The sequence below is a fragment of the Perca flavescens genome, chromosome 12, assembly GCF_004354835.1.
Source record: "Perca flavescens isolate YP-PL-M2 chromosome 12, PFLA_1.0, whole genome shotgun sequence".
In the NCBI taxonomy this organism is placed as follows: Eukaryota; Metazoa; Chordata; class Actinopteri; order Perciformes; family Percidae; genus Perca; species Perca flavescens.
The window spans coordinates 17280989-17304091 of NC_041342.1; the positions used below are offsets into that span (position 1 = coordinate 17280989).

The following is a 23103-nucleotide window of genomic DNA, read 5'->3' on the forward strand; positions in this document are numbered from 1 at the left end:
CTCTCTGTTTCTCTGTTGTGGAAGCTGAGAACTGAGTGACAGTAGGAATACAAACAGTGTATAATAAAGGCATTCATTTCTTTCCATAATGCAACTTCAAAACCAGTAGTTAAAGGTTCAGTATGTTACTTTTATTTAAAAAACAAATTCATCATATTTGCTCAAACGGTCACTATTCCTGATAGATAATCTGTGAAAATATCATTTTCCTCTGCCTCACTCTAGTCCAATGAGAGCTGAGGAGTCTCTCACACACAATCACTGTTAGGATGCTTGGATTTCGGATCAACAGTTTTCAACATGGAGGTCAGGTCACAAACCTTCTCATTCTACAGCAAAACAGTACACTAAAGTTTCTGAAAACATTTGAGGTGAAAAATAGGCAATGCTGTAAAGAATCTTGATTCCTATTTTTATTTTTATTTTATTAAAATTAAATTAAATTAAATAGTAAATTTTATTTTATTTATCAGCGCTGCCTAGTTTGATAGTTTAATGGAAGTTCCAGAGCAGTCATTGACACTGTGTTAGAGACTCCTCGGCTCTGATTGGTTGTTATCCTTCGGGCGCAGTGGAATCTTGCAAATCTCATTAGGAGCACCAGGAAGAGGTAGAGGAACAGGTTACCTGTCTCATGTACTACTGTCAGTAGAAACAGTTTGTGCAAATATGACAAAAAGTTATATTTAAGAAAGTTACCTACTGAACCTTAAGGACAGTTTCTCTTGAAAATGTGCTAAGCAGTGCTAAATACCTGATGGCAAGCAGGCTATCAGCTTTCATTTACTGCCTCACCAGAGCATATGAGAGAGAAAGGGAAGGTTAGTTTGTGTGTGTGTGTGTGTGTGTGTGTGTGTGTGTGTGTGTGTGTGTGTGTGTGTGTGTGTGTGTGTGTGTGTGTATGTGTGTGAAAGAGACAGTAACTACCCCCACTATATATGTACTGTAGTGTCAGTTATTGAATAGCTAACATCCTGCTTCCCTTTTTTTCATGCCAGGTTTGGGCACTAATATTCTAAACCGTGTCAGCCTATGCATTTTAAACAGCTTTACTAATCCATATTTGTTTGTTCTTCTCAACTTTTTTTTTTTACAAGGTTTGTAAGTTTACATGATATTTCACATAGCAAAGGACACAGAAAGGGTAAAATGAGACACATAAACTATTTCTCATTAAAAGGACATTATCACTGCATCGCTAGTTACCTCAGGCACATTAGCCTTGTATCAGTGAGCAGTGCTTTTGTCCAGATTGCTCCATCTTCTTACCAAGGTATTGCAAATAGGTTTTGAGGACATGCAAAGTGAAACAATTATTGTAAAGAAGAAAACACAAGTCTAAACAATAACAGGAATGAATCCACATAAATAAAGAAACTTATTGTTGTCTGAATTCTGAATGTCAGGAAAAAAGTTAAACCTGTGCATTCAATAATGGAACCAGGTTCTATTATGCACTGTAATTATAATTATCCATTATTACAAAATATATATACTTATGTTTTATTAACAAATTACTAATAAATGTTTATAGAACTACTCTAACATTGGATTTTACAGGCATATCGGAATACTAAAACTAGCAAAACTAAGTCTGATAACAAATATTTCAAATATATATCATGATCTATGATGTTGCGTATATATGACATCATACATAAACCATAATATGTTTCAAAGAGTTTAATCAGCTGACTATGAGAAACAAATAAGCAATATAAAGCAGTGGTTCCCAACCTGGGGTCCGGGCACCCCCAGGGGGGGCGGCAAAGATCACAGGGGGGGCGCGAGTCTTTATCTGGTTTGAGGTTGAGGTAAAAAAAAATGTTTTGCACATGTTAAACAAATTATAATACACTAGAATATATAATGTATACAAAAGTCTGTATGAAAACTATATATTTTGTTGTATCCTCAATTTTCCTGCCCCACGGCATCACTATTTTATGAATGAAACATGCCGGAGAAACAGTGCTGATAACTCCTCTGTATCAAAAAAGAAAGAGAGGCTCTATCTCGAGAGTTACCTCAACTTCGGTTTTGGGTGGGGGCTCAGCTTTTCTTAGACATGAGTAGGGGGGGGCGCCAAGGAAAAAAGGTTGGGAACCACTGATATAAAGCATAACAAAAGGAAGACTCTCTCTGGGGTCTATGGAGCTAATCTCACTTGGAACTTTTTCTGTCGCCATGTATTGTATTGTAAATGCAATACACAGCCTGGATCATAATGAAATAGACTGCATCATAATTGCCTTTGATTGCTGCATACATTTACAATATGGTTGTTTGGTGTAGCGTTTCTCAGAGTTTGCCAGATGACCTGTCTATGAGCATTCATGATATGATTTTTTTTAAATATATATGTGTGCTCCTTGGTTTTGTTACTTTTAATTGAAATGGTCCTCAACATCAACTGTACAGGATATCTGACATAATCTTCCGTTGATATCAAGGCAATGCCATTTATGCCATATAAGAGAAGGATTTAAGAGATTTTGAATGTCTAAATGGGTTGGACCATGATTAGATGTGGTTTAATCATGTCATCATTCATACAGGATAAAAACTTCATACCAAACCTACTTACAGTTAGGGCAATGCATGTCGTCGTTAAACCAAGATGTCATTCTTTAATGGAACAGTCTGACTATTTCCCATTATGGTTAGATGAAGTGACTGATCAGTATTGCAGGTTTCTGTTGGATGCATAGACAGATCCAAACTGTCATCTTTTATAAACCATGTGAAACTACCGGCTTCCAGCCGGTCCTCCCTCTTCCAATCCATCAAACTGATGAAAGAACATGTAGACATTTTAAAGGCAGGAGCATCTTTGCTTTTCATAAAGGAGTGCTGAATTGCAGAGCATATCTGTCCATGTTGATTCCTGACATCTATAATTTAAGGTGGAAGCAAAAATCTTTGGCTCAGTGTTGTGTTTGATGTCTTATCAGTTTGTGTGTTTGTGGTGAGGGTCTGATGGCTCCAGCAAGAGTGAACTAATGAAGGCCAGTATGGCGAGTCAGTTCTGTATTTATTGCCATATTTATTCCTCTGCATTCAACACCTCAAATCTTGCATTGCATTGTACTGAGGGGAAGAAGCTGTCGATAAAGTGGGTTTGACATGCAAGTTTTTTTTTTAGTTATACCACTACTAAGTAATGCTCCTCCTTCTGTTGCTGCCTCAACAACAAACAATTCATCTGGTGCAAATGCTTTTCCATCTTTGAGAGGTAAATCAAAACTTGAAAAGGTTACGTATTTAAAATGCTCTTTTTAACACTAAAATCACTTGAGATACCTGACATTTCAGATGTGGACTGAGTGTAAGCGGGAAGTGTCAATGCTCTGACCTGCCCCTGTTTATCTCCAGACTCCTCCAAGCTTTTTTTGTCTGCCTTGACACACACTTCTAAACATTAGGGCTAATTTGGAGTGTCATTAAAGGAAGTAGATGGGGACGATTAGACAGCCGCCGATACACCAGATAGGCAACGGTGCGGAAGGGACAGGAAGCATTTTGAGATCATTGCAGTCAAGATCTTATACACAGATACATGCAGTATATACTCCAAGGCATAGTGTGTGAGAATTTAACATATTGCATAATATGTACATAAAGACAGAGTGTATATTGTCTGCTTGGGAGAATTTTGTTTTTAATGGGCCATTCATTTCATGGATAAAGAAAATGCTGTGTGTTGTAAATAAAACAAGTGCATAATGAGTGTTTCCTCGTACCATGCTCTCACACACAAGCAAGCTTTATACTTCATTACCTCAAGTAATCTTCTCCAACAAAGTGACAGCCTGAAGATGCACTACAATAAGCAAGGTATAATTAGGAAACTTTGAATAATTCTTGCACAATACATATATTTAACTTTGTTAGCACTGGACAAAGCAGGAGCAATTGACCATACTTTACATGAAGAAAATTATTAAATTTTTTAAGCATTAATCTTAGAAAACATATGTGTTTATATAGTTAGAAAAATACAGATAAATCCTTGATATGTATACCTGCATAATGGAAAACTCAGCATGCAGGACCTATTTTTTTAATTATATTTTTTTTATTTTTCATTGTTGCATGTTGCTGATTTTTTTGTGGGGCCCATCATCTCATTGCAAATCTCTCTGTAGCTGTTGCATGAGTCAGTTAACTTTCTAACAGACAGAAAAGTAAACAAACACACATTAGTTAACACAACAGCTTTCAGAGTTCTTTCTGAAACTGCTATAAGTATGTATAAAAAAAAATCTCATACCATTAATTAGATTGTAGAGTAGGAAGTACAGTATAGTCATTTGGACTGGTGGCATTCTGAGACTTTGTTGTGACGAGCTGGGGCTCTCCATGCCCATTTGCAAAAATACACACATATACGGAAAGCATAAGGAAATTACTACTTTTTATTGTGTTTTTTTTAAGTTTATAGGCAAGGGTACCAAGTATTAGTCATATTTGGGCCTACATGGGTCTAAGGTGGAAACAGTTTCTAATTCAAATGTAACACAATCATAAAATGATGCTTTACAGGTGGCGAGTCCATAGCCCAGGCAAGCCCATTCATTGGTCGTCCCCATGAACTACAACATTCATTCACAAACACAGATGGATAGAAATTAGATCAAGGGGGAAAAAAGTATATACCTATATATATATGTATATATATATATATATATATATATATATATATATATATATATATATATATATATATATATATATATATATATATATATATATACACTGTTTATACATGAAGTTTATAAAATACAAGGTTTTATTTTAAATTAAACTAACCAATAATATAACTGCCTACAAGTACAGCTGAAATGATCAGCCAATTAAACACTGAGTTGATTGATGATCACATATCATCTTAAAGGATTTATTTGGTTATTGTACTGTGAATCCTATCTATGCCAATATATGTTTTGTCTTTTATAGGTAGAATCAGTAGATTATAACATTTAATGCATTAAAAAAATCCCATATTCCATGAGAAGCCATTAAGCCAGCAGTTAAATTAAACATTAAAATAACAGTAAATATCTGTCAGTTATTACTATAATGTAAATGCTTATTGTCCAAAATAATAACAATAATAATCTTGCAGATCGAAGAAAGTTAAAATGACAACGTCTGCTTTGTTGGCAGAGAAAATACACCAACCAAAGGAATTTCTTTACTTTTGCAATCAAACAGTTTATCACAGATTCTTTTATCATTTCTGATCACATCCTGTTGTAAAGCTATAACTATAATATCAAAAAAGTCACTAACTGCTGTATAACTTTATACACAATGAAAGTCACTGTTAAAAAATGAGCATCATTGATACTTACAGTCACACGACAGCCAAGGGTCAGTAGGGTGGGGCTCAATGCGAAGGTGATGCTCTCCTGTCCCTCCAGGCTGTCCTTGGAAGTGTGGTTAGCTTTGATATAGAGACGGGTGGCTGACACAAGCTGCAACAGAAAACAACATGTCATTACACTAAATGTATTAATTTCTTTCATAATTATATAACATTTGATTGTTGTTCTTTTTTCTTCTAAAACATAATTTACATTAACAGAAGAGCATTTTTTACCATACACTGAGCGCTGAAGGCTTGAATCTGTTGAATTACTTTAGTGTTGATTTGGGCACAAGGTGTTGCAAAGAGACTAGAAAGAGACAGTTTAAAACAATAAGGTGTCCGTTCACCTTTCTGGACATCATGTCCTGATAAATCTGGTAACTCTTTGGACCTTACTGTGATCAATATTCATTGGAACTAATTTCTACATAAGTACCTTATTTTGAAAGAAAACTGACTTGTTTACTGTTTCTTGAAGTCGTACGTTGGTAAAATGTCATTTCAGGGGCAATTATAAATATATAAAGCATATATTTCATAGTAATTAATGACAAATGTTTACTTTTATTTGACTGTTTATATATATACAATTGGCAACAAAGTATTATTATTGATTTGTAAATGTGTTGAAACCCACTAATAAAGTCATTAGTAACAGCGCATAAACCTTAGTATAAATGTGCATGCATTAGGCTTATTTACTTTCTTACTTAACAGGCATAGTTCACTTCTCTTGGATTCTCCAGGTGGACTCAGTTACTCTACAACCTGCTGTCAGGTGAGTTCAGGATCACTTGACAACATGAATTGTCTCAGCCATGCATGCTTTTCCTTTTATAATTTTAAAATCTGACTATTTTAGATAATCAATTTTCAGATTATACATTAGCATGCTTTTATTTTGCTTTATTAAAATATAAACCTGTATTAAGCATGAATTTGGAATGATCTCATTTCCATCCATTTGTATTTGGGAATTTTTGATTGATCAAAATATTGAATAAAAGTTACAATTGTATTATTCAAGAGCATGCATGTTTTTCAGCATTTAACTGCATTAGTGCCCTCTTCTGATCCTTACAACATGTACTTTTACAGGGTAGTGTCGCATGGGGTTTCATTCCACATCCTGCTGATACATAAGGGCCTGGTTTTACTTGGGGGCAAGTGGAAATTTCCAGTGTAAATTAATTCCTTTAGGCTGTGTTTAAACATTGGCATAACATGATACATAAGGACAGCAAAGGATTACCTGGGTTTAGTCAGTGGTGACATGATATCAAGGGGGACTTGATAGAACAGCATGTCATCCAGTGAAAGTGGGCAATGTAGATGAGGCTCTGAGAACTCCTCGGCAGTCTCAAGATGACACGCTTAACACCGATTTAATTGTAAGAAATTTAGCGGTCAGATGACAGACATTCAAACTATTTTTCATGCTTTGAGTTGTTTACATGCAGGGCTATCTTTTCCAAGTAAATGGCCTCTTAAGTTGACTAAACTAAACTGAATAAAGAAATAGTACGACTTTCATGAGACTGTGATTATCCTTGAGGTCACAATAGGCCATTTTTTTACAGTGAGGTTATGTTCCAAAAAATGGTCTCTCACTATAATGGAATGGCCACTATGGAGGCTAATATCATCACACATGAATAAAGTTGGGTTCTTTAAATCCACAAGAGTCTCCACTTCCCAGTCATCCCTAATTTATGCAACTCCAAGACCCAGTATGCAGAAATATTCAAATACATCATTTTTAGAATAGGAAAATTATACATGTACTGCATGCAAAGAAAATGCATGCTTCTTGCCAAAACCTGGATGGGATTAGCATAAAGTGGGCATGTCTGTAAAAAAAAAAGAACATAGAACACATTTTCATTCACATACAGTATATTGAAGTGAGAGGTTAAGTGACCCCTTTGAAAATGGCCATGCATGTTTTTTCCAGGCCAAAATGTAACCTTGTGTAACCGGCAATGAAGTAACGTAACAAATGTACAACCTTATGTTTTACACTTAATTTACTTTTTCATATATCATTTAATTGTAAAAATGTAATGTATTTTTGGGGTAGGAATAAATGCCCTATATCATAGTTTTTTCTTTCTTTTTATTTATGCAAATTAATCTTTTGATTTAAGAAAGTGGCTGCAATTTAGCACGGGGCTTCATGGAGATGACAGTGAATGGGCTTGTCCTGGCTCCGGATTTGCCACCTGTAGAACAAGCTTTTAGTTATGTAAGGGATAATAACACATTTCATTTGCAATAATGACTGGCCCGTTCTAATTTATGCTTATTACACGGTTACTTACTAAAGAAATCAATAATTTGACACAAACTATTTATTTTAAAATAATTATTATTATTAGTATTGAATTCAATTCCTCCAGAGTCTATAATCAAAACTGTGTCCATAGCAATGGTTGGATAGCTGTTAGCAGCGGTCTGCTATTTAGATATAATAGATCGTAGAATGCCGTAATTGACCAATCAGAATCAAGTATTTAACAAAGCCATGTAATAAATTATTTAATATACAATTCATGACAAAATGTGATTCAATATTAAACAAAAAAAGTAAGATCTATATTTAAGCATGTGTGCACGTAGAATGTTTTAGGTCTGTCATTGCATGTTTGTTGATGTAGACAAAGATGTTACTGTCATCTGCGTCATCAGATTATAAATCCACTGAAGTCTCTCCACCGCTTTTATATTCTGTGAAATCACTAAGTTCTGCATGATGGTCATTCTCAGAAAAGTCAGATGACTTTACTTAGTTGGCTGGACATAGCCTATAAAGTAGAACATCACAGAATCAGGAGGGTTGACAGTCTGTAGAAAACAGCAGTGGGTGTCTAAAAAAAGAAAAATGCTCCACAGCAAAATAAAACATGTGACTTGTAACATTCAGTGATTTTTTTTTCACCTTCCACACCACATTCAGACCAGAGAATCCCCAGAAGGCATTTCGACATACATAACTGGACATAATGAAGAAAAGAAACCTAACCAGTAGGAGTGGGCTTGTGAGATGGCTGGGGTGGGGCAAAAAATGTCATATAAACGGTTTGCCAGATGTATATACTATTCTATATTATATATATATATATATATATATATATATATATATATATATAGATTTGTTCATGTTGCAAGTTGTATGTTTTGTATTTTGTTAAAAAATAAAAAACGACCATTTTTAAATTATATTTAATTACAAACAAAATAAACCTAACCAGTGTGGAAATAATAAAAACAACAATAGATACACTGGAAACATGCCCAAAAAACCCACAATTTCTTTTTTAAAACTATTTACATATTTAACGAATTGTATGCGTACGTATTGTTAGGGGGCGTCCCCTACTGGCCGTAGTAATTATGACGGGAGCAAAGCAGGAAGTCATGTAATGTGGTTTTAAGACAGAGGATGTCTATTTAGGGCGGGCCGGTCAAACAAACAGGACTTTCACCCAGGAGAGCGGTGTTTGTATGTGTAAAACACAAATGTGTAAAGTTATGTTAACTTTCGTAACAAAAGGAGCTACGTCACATTCTGTACCACCTGTATAATTACGTCATGATGAATGGAAGTGAAGTAAAGTAACAAATGTACTAATTTTAACCTTATACATCCATGATTTTAATGGAAACCCAGTGACGTTGGACTGGGGTGGGGGAAGGGGACTAAGTATACAGGGCCCTCGTGTGAGGAGGGCCCAAAAAGATTCTTGAATGAATAGCTGTGGATGCTGGGAGGGGTCCATAGAGAGTGCCTTTGTACAGGGTCCAGAATTTTGTACTAAGCCAAAACCACAATCTTTAATAAACATAACCGTTTCGCAACATTTAATATATTATGTGGCATTTTCTTTTGTGGGGTGCAAATGTTCCACCAAAACAAGCTCCTTCCTGAGACCATTTTGCATAGCCACCGTTTCTGCGTCCAGAAAGTAGCGCTGTCCAAGATGATTGTGATTGACTTAAAGAAATGTAAACAACCCAGAGCGTTGTTTTCACCTATCCTAAAATGTGTTTGTGGTGTGTCTGGCAATGTGAGACTACGTTTAGATACAGGGACGGAAAATGCTCCTGTGGGTTGTATTTCCTTTCACTACATGAAAATGGAGCAGAATAATTGTTTTAGTGTTCACAAGTCTTGTGGATATAGCGTCCCAAAAGCAGATTGTTATGCATCATGCTTGTGTATGAATAATCACTTTACAGTCATTTATTGGGTGGCCTAAAGATAGAGATGTTAAAGAGATGATAAAGATGTTGGCAACAAGAATGGTATTGTGTGCAAAGTCCCACATTTAGTCAAGCAGTAATATTTCCTGTCTGCATGCTTTATTGTTTAATATGCTTTAAACTGTGAGTCACTTCCTTGAGGAGTATTTCATATTTGACAAATATTAACTACTATGTTGTTATTGATTATGTTCATTCTCTTGTGTGGAGACAGCTGAGATGTAATTGTAAATTCTAATTTTGCAATTTAGTTCACAAACAATGTACTGTCATCAGATTTAATCAGGTCTCACCACTATAAGTCAGCTTCACATTCATATAATAATCATATTATGATATCACATGTGTCCCACAGACACTGTGAACTGATCATTAAAAAACAGAAATAATGGCATTAATTCAGAACAGGATGGTGAGTTCATGTGCTATTACAAAAACATTCATTCTCTAGATCTGTATGACGGGACAGAAATTTCAACCATGAATTTTAACCAGAACCATGACATTTCAGATTTCACAATTATTTGCAGGCAGCAACTCCAACTCCAAGGCAGAGCCACTCGTTGGTGAACTCTGTGAAGCCTGGAGCTTTGGTAAGTCCACTTCCTGTACAGAAAAGGGAAACAGAAAGACAATAATCAACAATCTACAGACAGAGATGGTTCTCAATTTATACATTTCAGGACTGAATTCTGATTCTGATTACAACATTTTGTAATAGCATTGCTGACATTTTGACTAAAAGGGTGTTTTATTCATTTCAAAGTAAAGTCAACAATAATATAATTAATCAGAGTGTGTAAACCACCTACCTTGTATTACGTTGTGGAGGTTACAGTAGTTGGTGCCGTTATCAAACAGGCTGAACCAGAATGCAGACACAGATGAACCCTGGACAGCAAACAAATAAAACATGTTCATAGACTCTTTATTTGTTTTTCCTCTAAATATCTGAATATAATTTTTACTGATGGTAATTAAGATTTAGTAATACAAAAGTGACTATCTCACATCTACGTGGCAGCCCTGGCCCGAAGCTGTGGAGATCATGGTGAAGTTAACAGTCTCGATCTGGCCGATTGCAGAGGTGTGGTTGGCCTGAATTAGGGCTGAAGTCACTGGGCCGAGCTGGATTACAACCACAAAAAGAATAAATCAGTGTCAACTATAAACATATAGTACACTAGTCACCAAACTAAATTTCTCTTCAAGCTTCTCACCTTGTATGAGCCCATTGCTTTAATCTGAGTCAGGATGGCCATACTAACTTTATCACATGGAAATCCAAACAGCCTGGGAACAGAAAGAGTTAAATATGTCAATGTCTTTTGTCTATCTATCTATTTTTTTGTATTTATATACACTTTTTGTTTTTAGTTTTCATAATATCTTATCTGTATGTGCACCCCCACGCTTACACTGCATGAAACATTGGCTGAGGGTACAAATCGAACTAACAGTTGAGCACAAAGAGATGAAGTCTTACCAGACAATCTTGCAGAAGGCGTGGGTTGTGTCACTTGGTCCGCCATTTGTGAGTATGCACATTCCCAAAAAGAGAGCACAGGCCACAACACAAATCCTCACAGCCATGATGAAGTTTTTGTGAACTCTTGTTCCAGATTTCTCACGGGGCTGTGTGTATGTTTGTGTGGTTAGGGTTTATATAGAAGACTGCTTGACAAGGAACAACTTGAAGACCATTGGCTTGTCATGTGGACCCGTGGAAAAGTGATTTGCAGGACACTTTACATGAACTGCATGGTATCTTTCACACCAGCGGGGTTGGATTCTACAGCCTGAATTCAGGAGTTCAGCAGAGCGCTCTGGGAAAAAAAAAAAAACTATTTAACCCTCTACTTTCAGAAATGTACCAACAAAATGTGTTATGTTGTTGTTCATTTGTTTGTTTATCCTCCAATTGGAGTTAATCCTTTAAATGATTACTCTTTGTCATTTTTTAAACAAAAAATAATGACAAATTATGTTCTCATCACTTTGTTTTGGCCAAAATAATATAGGATGTTTTAGGACAACCAGGAATTATTATTTAATTGATTGTTTGTTCAATAAAATGTCAGAAACTAATATAGAAAAAAATGTACCCACATTTACCCCAGAGCCAAAGATAATGTGTTTCGATTGCACAGTCCAAAACCCAAAGATATCGAGTTAAAAAATAAAGTTTACAAGTATTCAATTTGGGTGTCCACTTACTTTTGGTAATGAAGTATATATGTTATTTTGTTAGTTTCACCTAAAGTCAAAAGCTTTTGAGGCATATTTTTCATCAACTTTAACAGATTGATGCCCTCTTCATTGTAGCTGATGTTGGATTGAAAACTATAATAAAGGCGTAATGTTGACCACATGTTCTTGTCTGTTCTCCTGTTCTTTGAAAACATGTGTCTCTGTATAAACATCATAGTTGGTAAGGGTGAGGTTTTCAATCCATCACAGTTTCATAGAATTATCTCACTGTATTTCTTGACCCAAAAATGTCTATTGATTAACAATGCTTGAGGCTCTGGACAGCCTAACTAGCGTAAACATTAGATTAAAGACAACAAGCAGAACACTATCCACTGACTTTTATTGTCATTCATATCATATAAATTAAATGAAAGCATACCAGTCCCCCCTCAGGCAAGAACTTAGCATGTGCATATTCTACTGAAAGTACAATAGTTGGCTATACGTGGTAGTGGAATGTAACTAAATACATTTACTCAAATACTGTACTCAACTACAAATTTGAGGTACTTTTTCCCTCAAGCCACTTTATGCTTCTACTCTGCCTTTCAGGTGGAAATATTGTACTTTACACTACATAGTTGCTTAACAAATTAAGATTTTTGCACACAAAACATGTGAAATTGTGCAAACACAGCTGAAAGTAATCAATTAATTGGCCCAACAGAAACTGATCTGCAGCTATTTTGATAATTGTTTAGTCATTTTTCTTGCACAAATGCCAAAAATCATGGTTCCAGCTTCTTACATGTGAGTTTCCTTTTATTTATTTAACTTTAGTTTTTTAAATAATTCTGAGCTTTGGACTGTTGGGTGGACAAAACAGACCATTGTGAAGATGTCCCTTTGGAAAATTATGATGAGCATTTTCAGAAGTTTTACAAATCAAACAACCAATCAAGAAAATAATCAGCAGATGAATCCATATTAAAAATAATCATTAGCTGCTGTCCTATACAAAATAACTACATTAGTAAAATACTGCTATTATATAAATGCATAAAAAGTAGTAATCAAAAATATAACATTCACATGTGCTATTTTTCTGGATTGATTACTTATACTTTTAATACCTCACATTTTCCTGATCAGGCTGACTTAAGTAACATTTGCAATGCAAGACTTTTGCTTGTAATAGAGTTTTTTTTAAGTGTGGTTTTAGTACTTTTACTTAAGGTCCGAATACTTCCTCCATCATTTGAAAACCCTTATGTTTTACTGTCACATCAAACTGCAAAATATGTGCCTCATCTCTGTCTGCAGAGGGCACCAGACCACAACACTCGGCCGAACCTTAAAATCCTGACAGGTCTCTGGCAGTCACAGTGATAGCCAGACTCTTTCTGTTTAGGTTGCATCTGCCTTGATGAGGTATGATTCATCAAGGAAGAAAATATGTAAATGCAGAAAGGAACAAAGAAAATGTAGTGTTTAAATTGAGTTAAATGGTGAGTTTAGAGCATTTAGGCCATTATAATACATGTCCAAATCGAATTTGATTGCTCTTATAACAGGCCTAAAAACCAAATACATGATAACAGAGTTCCATTGTATACAGACCATGCATCAAACTGGAAGTCTTGTTAATGTCTGAGCTGTGTCTCAGGAGGTCTGTCCACAGGGGAGAGCTGGTTTTTAGTCATCCCTCTTCTTGAGAAGCTCCCTGTGGTCGTGTCCGTCTAAAAACATGGCAGCCATAGAGATGAATGGGAGTGACAATCTTTTCTTGCCACTAATGAGGAAACCCTGCGGTGGGATGGTGCTCTGGGCTTATGAGGAATAGCACTGCAAAACTCATTTACCATAAATTAATGAATGAATCAATAGTTTTATTCCAAACAACATACACATTTTTTTTAAAATACAAGACACAAAGTATTTTACTATTTAAAAAAAGCAAGAATAAGCAAAATAAGTAAATACTCTTGTCCCAAAGAGAGTAGGAAGAAGCAAAATGCATTTCAGGTCCTACCTTTTTTGAAATTTCCATACCCGTATCAAAGTGTTTTCAATCTATTTTTGGTCCATGAACAACGATACAACCCTATAACCGAAAACATTGTCAACATCCAAAAAACATTTGACGATCAATTCAATAAATGAAGTTACTATTCCATAATTTCCTTAATTAAATCATTTGTTCATTTACCATACTTGAGCTATACTGTCCATCCAGTACATTTATCAAGCACAATTAACTTCTAAATAGATCAGAACAAAACTGAACTGAAGTTCATACAAAATAATACACTACCGTCAATAATTTCTCTACTCATGAGTTAAAACCTCCCTTCGCTTTACTGTACCTATCCAGAATTGCTCTTTTGTATTTCATGTTGAACAGTAAGACATCTTTACTCAATTTGATTTTGTCCTCCAAACTATTTAAAAGAGTCACCCCACGAACAGAAACACACATGCTTTTAAGAGTAGTGTGATTGTTTTAAAGTAAGTTTCCCACTTATATCACAGCCACCCTCTCTGTGTATTATCTTTGAGTTGGTAAATTCATTTTGCATCGCTGTTGCCTTGTTGTTCTTCCATTTGTTGCAGTCACAGTGGCTGACTGTATTGAATTGTGTGTGTTTTGTGTTGTTTAGTTGTTGTTATCACATTAGTGGTGCTTTACTTACCGTTTACCAGTTTTATTTCAGTGAACTTTGTGATCTGTGTCTGTTATTTACAGTATCTTTATCTTGAAGTCCTGTTTTGTGGTTCAGTGTTAATTGTAATAATAAGTAAGAGAGTATATAGACCAGTACACAACACAAGGGTTATAAATTAAATAGAAAACTTTATATAAAACCTAAGAAACGCTGGTTGGTTTTGAGCTGCTTTTTACTAAAGGTGTTCACAGCGTTCACAGTTTAGGAGCCACAACTTCTTAAGTACAGTCAGTCTCCTTTAGTGGAGCTACAGTAGGAACAGCCAACAGGCAGAGCTCTGAAAGTGATCAAAATAATCTTGACTTGAATTTGATGAGGAGCCAGTGTAAAGAAATCAAGAACAGAGTCATTTTAGAGCACCTGGTCAAAGGCTTTGCAGCAGCATTCTTGACCTCCTGAGGACATATGTTGCTAAAACACGTGAAAGTAGAGTGACAGTAATCTAGAGGACAAAATAAATAACTCTGTCTCATCTCAGAAATAATCATCTACATCTCAGCTTGAGACAAAATGGGCATATGGGGGTGCACTCCTGGAAGGTTAGTTTGACCATAGTAAATATATATTTTTTCAAATGAAGACACAAATAAAAATTGTCATTGAATATGGCCCTGACCTCATCTTCCTCTGCTCAGCCAATAAAGAAAAAGAGACAATTTATCCAGCGTGGAACTGCTGGTCTGATCTACAGAGTAGTCATCTTGCCGCCAAATGGATGGCATAGGCTCTGCAGTATGTGGATGGTCATTTGCTACAGCAGAACAAATGCTGCTGTGGAGACCATCTGCTCAGTGAGGAGAACAGAAACAGAGGGAGACACAGCCTGTCTCTCAAACCCTGCATCATCCTCACATGTTCTCCCAAACTATGATCATCCAATTTCTAAAATGACAGCTAGTCACAGTTATATGTATGTTAAATATGCTTATAATTACATTTGTGTAATAGGCTAAGACTTGATTTTGTGCCTACAAGTCTGAAATATTTGTTTTCTAAAAGGTCTCCCTAAAAATGTAATATTTGCTTTCTGAATGGCAATTAATCGTTAATTATGTTGTATAGACCAAAACTGCCTCAAAATATTTATTAGTTAAATATTTATTAACAACGTATTTTCGCTTTTGACTTAGTAAAACGTTGGAAACGTTGTTGTTATTTTTCACAACCTTGTAAACAAACTTTTGTTCTTATTAATGACATATAACGCATCTATACAGTTTTAGTTAATGATGTATTATCACTAATAAAGTGTGTGTGACACTGCCTTTTTTTTTATTGGGTTTTGCTGACGTCCTGTCAGCTGAACTGTACTGTCGTGATCTCTCGCGATGATTCACACTTCTCGCACCTTATGGCTCTGCTAATCGGAGTAGCTGCTTTGAGTTCGGCTGGTGGTCGAAGTGGACCGCAAGAATCAAAAACAAGGTCAGAAAACTGTCAGCAGTTTAGATACATTTTAGGATTTAAGTCGATGAACTTAAAGTTTCCGCCCACCTCGTGCTGCAGCTCAGAGTTTACTGCACGCTGTTTTCGGCTGATTTCGGTTACCGTTACACTTTGCACTAGCACAAAACGTTGCTCTTTTTAAGTTATCGCCCATTCTGCAGTGATTACTAATGTTTTGTAAAGCGAGCAAGTAGCTAAGTAAGGAATAACCTCAACTCCTAGATGGACCCAATATCTATGGACGGACTCTATGGTTGGTCGTAATAAGGATCAGGTCTTCAGAGCAGGTCACTCTGCAGTCCAAAGGTCCCTCTCCTGCATGCACTGTAACGTTAGGTCATCCTGGTCAATGAGTTGTCAGAGCCTCTTTTTGCAAACACACTGATCTGAAACCATGTTTACAAAACGTTACCGGGCCTATTATTTGACTCATTTATAAATGAAATAATAAGAATATGTTTCCTTTCAGGTTGTTGGAAACCCTGAACACCAGTTATGTCAGAGTTGAGTGGGAAGGTCCAGACCGTGCTGGGTCTGGTGGATCCAGACCAGCTGGGCCGCACCATGACCCACGAGCACCTGACCATGACCTTTGAGTGCTGCTACTTCCCTCCTCCTCCAGGCGATGAGGAGGTGGCGGAGAACCCGTTCCAGATGCAGCACATGCACTGGCTGAGACAGAACCCCTACAGCTGTCACGAGAACCTGCTGCTGCAGCAGGAGACCGGCGCCGTGCGGGACGAGCTGCTGGCCTACAGGAAGGCCGGCGGGGGCACCATAGTGGAAAACACCACCACGGGCATCGACCGGGACCTGCCCACCCTCAAGCAGCTAGCAAAGGACACCGGGGTCCACGTCGTCGCAGGGGCAGGGTACTATGTGGACTCCACCCACACGGAGGCCACCAAGAGAATGAGTGTGGAGAAGGTGAGGCTCAGCCTGGCGTGTGGCAACAGCCAGGTCAAAATCTGGCATGTGTGTTTCACACAAAGTTTGAAACAATTTGAATTATATTGTGGAAACTTAATAAGCATGTGCGTGTCTGGAGTTTGCCACTGGATGTCTCAGTCATAAGACAGGAAGAACATCCTGCATCCATTTGATACATCACCAATTCTCTTAGCACGTTCTGTGTTTATGTTCAAGGATTTCTTCTGTATCTTTTGATTGATTTGAACGGGTTTCTGGCTGCTCTGTATAGCCCTTTAGTAGTCATGCACTGAGAATGTGCACCTAATCTTCATGGATGTTTAGATATTATCATTCAAACCTAACATGCTCTGTTCATGTGCATCGAGCCTGTTAAAGGGACAAAACTAAGAAGTCAGAAGATATGTCAGTAACTAGTCTAAAAGAGTGATGTTGTCCTGATTTAAAGGTGCTCTAAGCGATGTCACGCGTTTTCTAGGCTACAAATGTTTTTGTCACATACAGCAAACATCTCCTCACTATCTGCCAGCTGCCTGTCCCCTGAACACACTGTAAAAAAACGCGGTCTCTGTAGACAGCCCAGGCTCCACAGACGGCAACAAAAACAAACTCAAACTGGCCAACCTGCACCACAAAACATAACAGAGTTCCAGCATTCCAGCCAATAATCGACAAGAAGTATTTTGGGGTGGGGGTTGGGGGGTTAGTGCGCGGAAAGGAGGGGTAGGGGACGGGATGAGGAGGAGGGAAGGGCGAGCTAGCCTCGTTTTGTTTGACAATACTTCGAACGTCAACAAGAAGTGCCGTCACCCAACAACGCTTAGATCACCTTTAACTCACTCCTCATTTTCTGCCCGTCAGCTCACAGACATCATCATCAGCGAGGTGCTTCACGGCGCAGACGGAACAGACATCCGCTGTGGCGTGATCGGAGAGATCGGCACCAGCTGGCCCATCACGGAGAGTGAAACGAAGATGCTGAGGGCCACAGCTCATGCTCAGACCCAGCTCGGCTGCCCTGTCATCATCCATCCCGGTAGGAATCCTGCCGCTCCGGCTGAAATCGTCCGGATTCTTCAGGAGGCCGGGGGTGACATCAGCAAAACTGTCATGTCACACCTGGACAGGTGAGAAGTCCCTGAAAACCATTTGTAGAGGGGAATAAAGGGATTTAGTTTTTACCTCAGCCGAGGAGGTAATGTTTTGGCTTGGTTTGTCTTGTCTGTTTGATGGTCTGTTTGTCTGTCTGTCAGCAGGATTACCAAAAACTACAGGCCTGATTTTCATAAAACTTGGTGAAAGTGTGTAGCATGGGCGAAGGAAGAACCCACACAGGGCTGATACACAAAGTATTTTTCGCTTTGTGCTGCATTCACGTGGTGTCAAATGATTTGAAAAAATGATTTCCCTACTGGGAAAATTCACACCGCATTCACATTGTAGAGCTGTTTTCACTTATGAAATCTGGACAATGTCCAACGAATCTGGTCCCAACATGTACTGTACACTTTCACACATGTAGCATACAACAGGAGATTGTCTGTCAGATGAGTTCTTACTTACTGGAAATACTCAGATTGGTTTAGGCGAGAGGGGCCGCCTGGGTAGAGCGTGCAGCGGATTATGTCGCGGTCATGTAGCCAGTTCGGAATTTGGTCATAAACAACAGAGTCTTCTGACGTTCCTTGAATTTGTCTCGCGATTTCATTGTCAACGCTTACCGACAGAAATTCCCAAATTTCGTCGCCTCTGCAGTACATTTTTGTTGCCGTCTTCGTGTAAATCACCCTTCTTCTTCATCCTCAGATGTTTGTTTTCTTCCTGTTTCATGCGAACCTGTAGTTTCTCAGCAGATTTCCTTGGAATTCTGACCTGATGGCAGTTACAGGCTGCGGTTTTTTTCTCATCTTCACTTTCCTCACTGGAAACATTTTCTGAGCTGTGCTTGTTGCAAGGGAATCTTGTTTGCTGTAAATAGCAGTGATCAGTGTCCTCTTGCAGCAATAAACATAACTTTTGAATGTGTAGGACATCATATCTTAGTGGAAATCAGTTTAAACAGATGTGCTCTTCTTGGCTGAATCTGGTTATTTTTTGGTGAAAATACAGTAAACGATAAATAATAAGGGAAAACCGAAAACGATTACCCTTATTTGTAGAGTGGTTTTATGAGTCAAATATTTTAAAACGGCCGCAAAGAGTTATGATATACATTCAATTTAAGAATAAAAAACAACAAACAACGTGAAAAACTACCTAAAGCTACCCAAAGGTGGTGTTAGATAAGATAGCTTTATCATTCCACATATGATCCCAATATTTCTTAGATCTGCTTTCAGAACAAATTATTTTAGTCACTGCTATTTTGGTCATTGTTATTCTCCATTCTTAAGAAAAGTTACAGAAATTGCATAGAATTTTACCCCTACATAAAAAAATATATTTCACTTTTCTTTTTCTTTTTTTTTTTAAACTGGAAAACTGGATAAACTGGATAAACCTTCTCTTTTGAAATTCTACATGTATGGCATTCATTTCACTTATTTTCTCTTCTCTTCCTGCAGGACTATATTTGATGATGGTGAACTGCTTGAGTTTGCAAAGCTGGGGAGTTATCTGGAGTATGATCTCTTTGGAACAGAGATGCTGAACTACCCGTATAACCTGGAGGTGGACATGCCCAGTGACAGCCAGAGAGTGAAGACGTGAGTAACACTGTGATTAGACGTGCCAGGAGTGAACACAAGTGTGTCCACGTTGATGTTTCCACTCTTGAAATTTAAAGTGTAGACCTCAGTGTAGACCTCAGTGTTCAAATTTGAGATTGTAAATGGAGCTAGAGTCCACAACCGGTGTATATCATTTAGAGCAAAAATGCTGATTTTGTGTTTTACTATATGTGGAGAGACGAGCGTGTCCTACAGTTTGTCACAGAAACTGCGAGACGCTGCTCTCCCACTGCAGTGGAGAGAGAGGGGTGATGAATAACTGGCCACATGTTAGTCCGCACATACAACAAAAACGAGATTAACAACAGAAATTGTCAGTTGTGTTTAAGGCCCCTCGTTTTTTCCCTGTTTCTTTGTTCACGCTCAGCTTGGCGTTCCTCGTGAAGGAGGGCTACGACGACAAGATAGTGGTTGCACACGACATCCACACCAAGAACCGTCTCACCAAGTACGGCGGCCACGGCTACTCTCACATCCTGAAGAACATTGTGCCGAAGATGCTGATGAGGGGCATCTCGCAGAACCAGGTGGATAAGATCCTCATCGACAACCCAAAATGTTGGCTGACCTTCAAATAACGCAAAAAAGAGCGTTTTGATGTAGCAATTATTTTATCTCCAGATAATGACTAAACACCCCACAATGAATACTTTGAGATTCTTTGCAATAATCACATTCCCCACTCATTTATAAATGTTTTTTCGGACCCTCAAATCAATGAGCGTTCAATGTTTGTGCATCAGTTTGTCTTTAATGTCAATGTTCTTACATTTTTCAGCAAAGCAAAATGTTTTATAACTTTGTCTTTCCAATGGAAAATACTGTAATTACAGGCTGTTGTTTCATCCAGCTTAAATAGTTTTTACAGAGGCCCTAATTAATTAAAATGTGAGTTTATGTGTGATTATACATTATTCACTTTGTAAGCAAATAATATGAAGGAGTCTCGCAGGATCACAGTGCCTCTCATTAGCAGTCTTGTTTTGGTCCCATTTATGTCACACAAAAATAGCTTCTTGCCAGCAGAAATGTGAATGCAATCTAAAACTCTTTCTCTGGAGGTGTTGTCTACAGTGGTGCTCACTGCTCACAAATATGGTGCTAATTGATTTTTCAATGTTGCTTTCTTTGTATTCGTAAGTGGCATTTCTGCAAATGACAAGGACAATAACGAGCGCGGTAGTAATCAGTATGCCGCTCTGCTCTCAACATAATGCGGCTGTGTTGGATGAGTTGTCCTGTTGCCCCTCAGTGGGTGTCTATGGGAGGCTGACTGGATGAAGGACATGTTCTCCTCTCATCTGGGAACAGGTGGCCTTACAGGGTGACTTCACCACATGATCAATGGCATGATCGCCACAAGTGACTGTGCGCCGTGAAAAAACAATATAACTTTGATTAATCTTCCGAGAGGATTAAAAAGTTACAAGATTTAATTTGACATGTCACATTAGCTGACAGTCTTCACAATCAGCAGGCAGATCGATGTATGTCGAGGAAACATTTATGTCAGCGTGACTGTCCAGTTTGGTGATGATGACTAACCACCAGACCACCCTGTTGCCCCAACCAGCTGTCCTATTGAGAGAAAATGAATTACAATGATCATTTTGTGATAGTGCTTCAATATGAACATTATAATGGCCTTTGACACATTCTTTGAAGTGTTTTGATGCTGCACGGTGTTTACGTCATATTTATAATCATGCATCACTACGGCTTTTAACATTTTCACTCAAAAAACAGCAACTATCTAATAGTTTTAAAAAATAAAGCACACATGGACTAATAACACTGTGAACAGAGTGGTTATTATGTCAGTATCTAATTAAGCACTGGAGGTCAATACATTGAACTTCCAGTTTACACTCAGTATGTGCTCCCACAGCAGCATGTACAGTATGGTGGACATAGCGAAGTTCATTTGTAAGGCTAAACCGTTCATTCAGGGTGCAATAGTGACACTAATCAATCTGACATGGGTATAATTCAAAGCTGTACACTTTAAAATGCATTATTACTTTTCTGTAATTACACTGTAAGCTCTTTGCTATTGCAAAGTACAGTTCTTTTCTTTTTCTTGCATGACGTCCTCCACATCTTTCTGGACTCTTGCAATATGGAAATGGTGAGCTGTGCTTCTAATAATCCAACTGACATTGATGAGCAGTGAAGCGAGCTATATGCAGATCCTTTTCCGTGTTTTAATCAGCATACAACATGAAGCCGGAGAAGGTGCTGTACTTGTTGTTGTTGCCCCCGTGCGCCTTTCCGCCGTCCAGCTTGATGTAAATCTCGTCCCCGGGCTCGAGGTGCAGGACAACGCTGTTGCTGGCGTAGTCGTAGTTCTGGTCGGCGTCTTGGGCGATGGCACTGGCTCTCACCTAGAAGGGAAAGTTGACATGATACGTGTCTTTATTTTGAAATCAGAACCGCGGACAGCTCCATCCATTTTTTAGGCTAAATGTGTCTCTTTCTACGGACACGGGTGCGTAAAATGCAAAATGTGTTCATCAGACGGTGTATGCACTGTATATTATTAACAGAGACTATAAAGAGTAAAGCTAAAACAAATAAAAAGATTGTTACATAGCCTAATTATATATCATGAAGCGTCCTACCTGGTTGTTTTTACAGAGGTCAGCCCACATGCTGGTTCCATCTCCGCCTCGCATCAGCACATGGTAAACAAAGAAGTAAATCCCCGGTATTGAGCAGGTGAATTTCCCTGAAGAAGGGTCATAGTGGTTGCCCAGATTTGTGACTACGTCGTCGAATTTCAACACTTCGTATCCCTCATGCTGCTTCTTCAGTCCTGCATAAAACGCAATCTTTGGGATTGTGTTGTAAGTGGCAGCGCTGATGGCACCGTTAGGCCCATTTGCTCCAGGTGCTCCGGGTGGACCCGGTGCCCCTCTCTCTCCGGGCGGACCAGCAGGTCCAGATGGTCCGGGCTCGCCAACCGGACCCCTCGGACCCATCCTCCCGACGCGTCCCGGCTCTCCTTGAGGACCTTGGATGAAAGTCGGAAGCGACTGCACCAGACGGTTGTCTTTGATTGTGTTGGTTGCCTTGGCCGTGGCCGTGGCCGCGGTCCCGTGGGAGTCGCACACCATTTGGCAAGACCCGAGCATCTCGTAGCGGGCAGGAGTACCGGCGGTGTTCACCATGACCGGGATCAGAACCACCAACACCAGCACCAGCGCGACACCACAAACACCAGTTGCGATCATCTGCGCTCTGCGGATTCGCTGTGTTCTCCGGAGTGGATGGTCTTCCAGCCTGCTTGTGGGCGATATGTTTGCAGAGGGAAGAATTTCACCTGCTTTTGTTTTGTATCGCAACTTTTGGAGATAAAATAGTCCTTTACATGTGTATGCGCAAAAGTAACCATCCACAACTTTTACGCGTTGCAGTATCCGTCCAACTGATTCATCTCCGC

General features: G+C 38.3%; 2 protein-coding genes across 2 annotated transcripts; one reads left to right on the forward strand and one right to left on the reverse strand.

Annotated features, from left to right (window-relative positions):
* Window positions 1–15871: 15871 nt before the first annotated feature.
* pter (phosphotriesterase related) lies at window positions 15872–21455 on the forward strand. Its single transcript, XM_028593249.1, has 5 exons — window positions 15872–15981; window positions 16472–16929; window positions 17794–18059; window positions 19497–19637; window positions 20029–21455. The coding sequence occupies exons 2-5, from the start codon at window positions 16498–16500 to the stop codon at window positions 20237–20239; spliced, it is 1050 nt and encodes a 349-aa protein (XP_028449050.1). The 5' UTR covers window positions 15872–15981; window positions 16472–16497; the 3' UTR covers window positions 20240–21455.
* Window positions 21456–21801: 346 nt separating this feature from the next.
* Window positions 21802–22894, reverse strand: c1ql3b (complement component 1, q subcomponent-like 3b). Its single transcript, XM_028593250.1, has 2 exons — window positions 22283–22894; window positions 21802–22045 (listed from the first exon to the last, which is right to left on the reverse strand). Exons 1-2 carry the CDS (start codon window positions 22892–22894, stop codon window positions 21866–21868), a joined length of 792 nt encoding a protein of 263 aa, XP_028449051.1. The 3' UTR covers window positions 21802–21865.
* Between the last annotated feature and the right edge of the window lie 209 nt (window positions 22895–23103).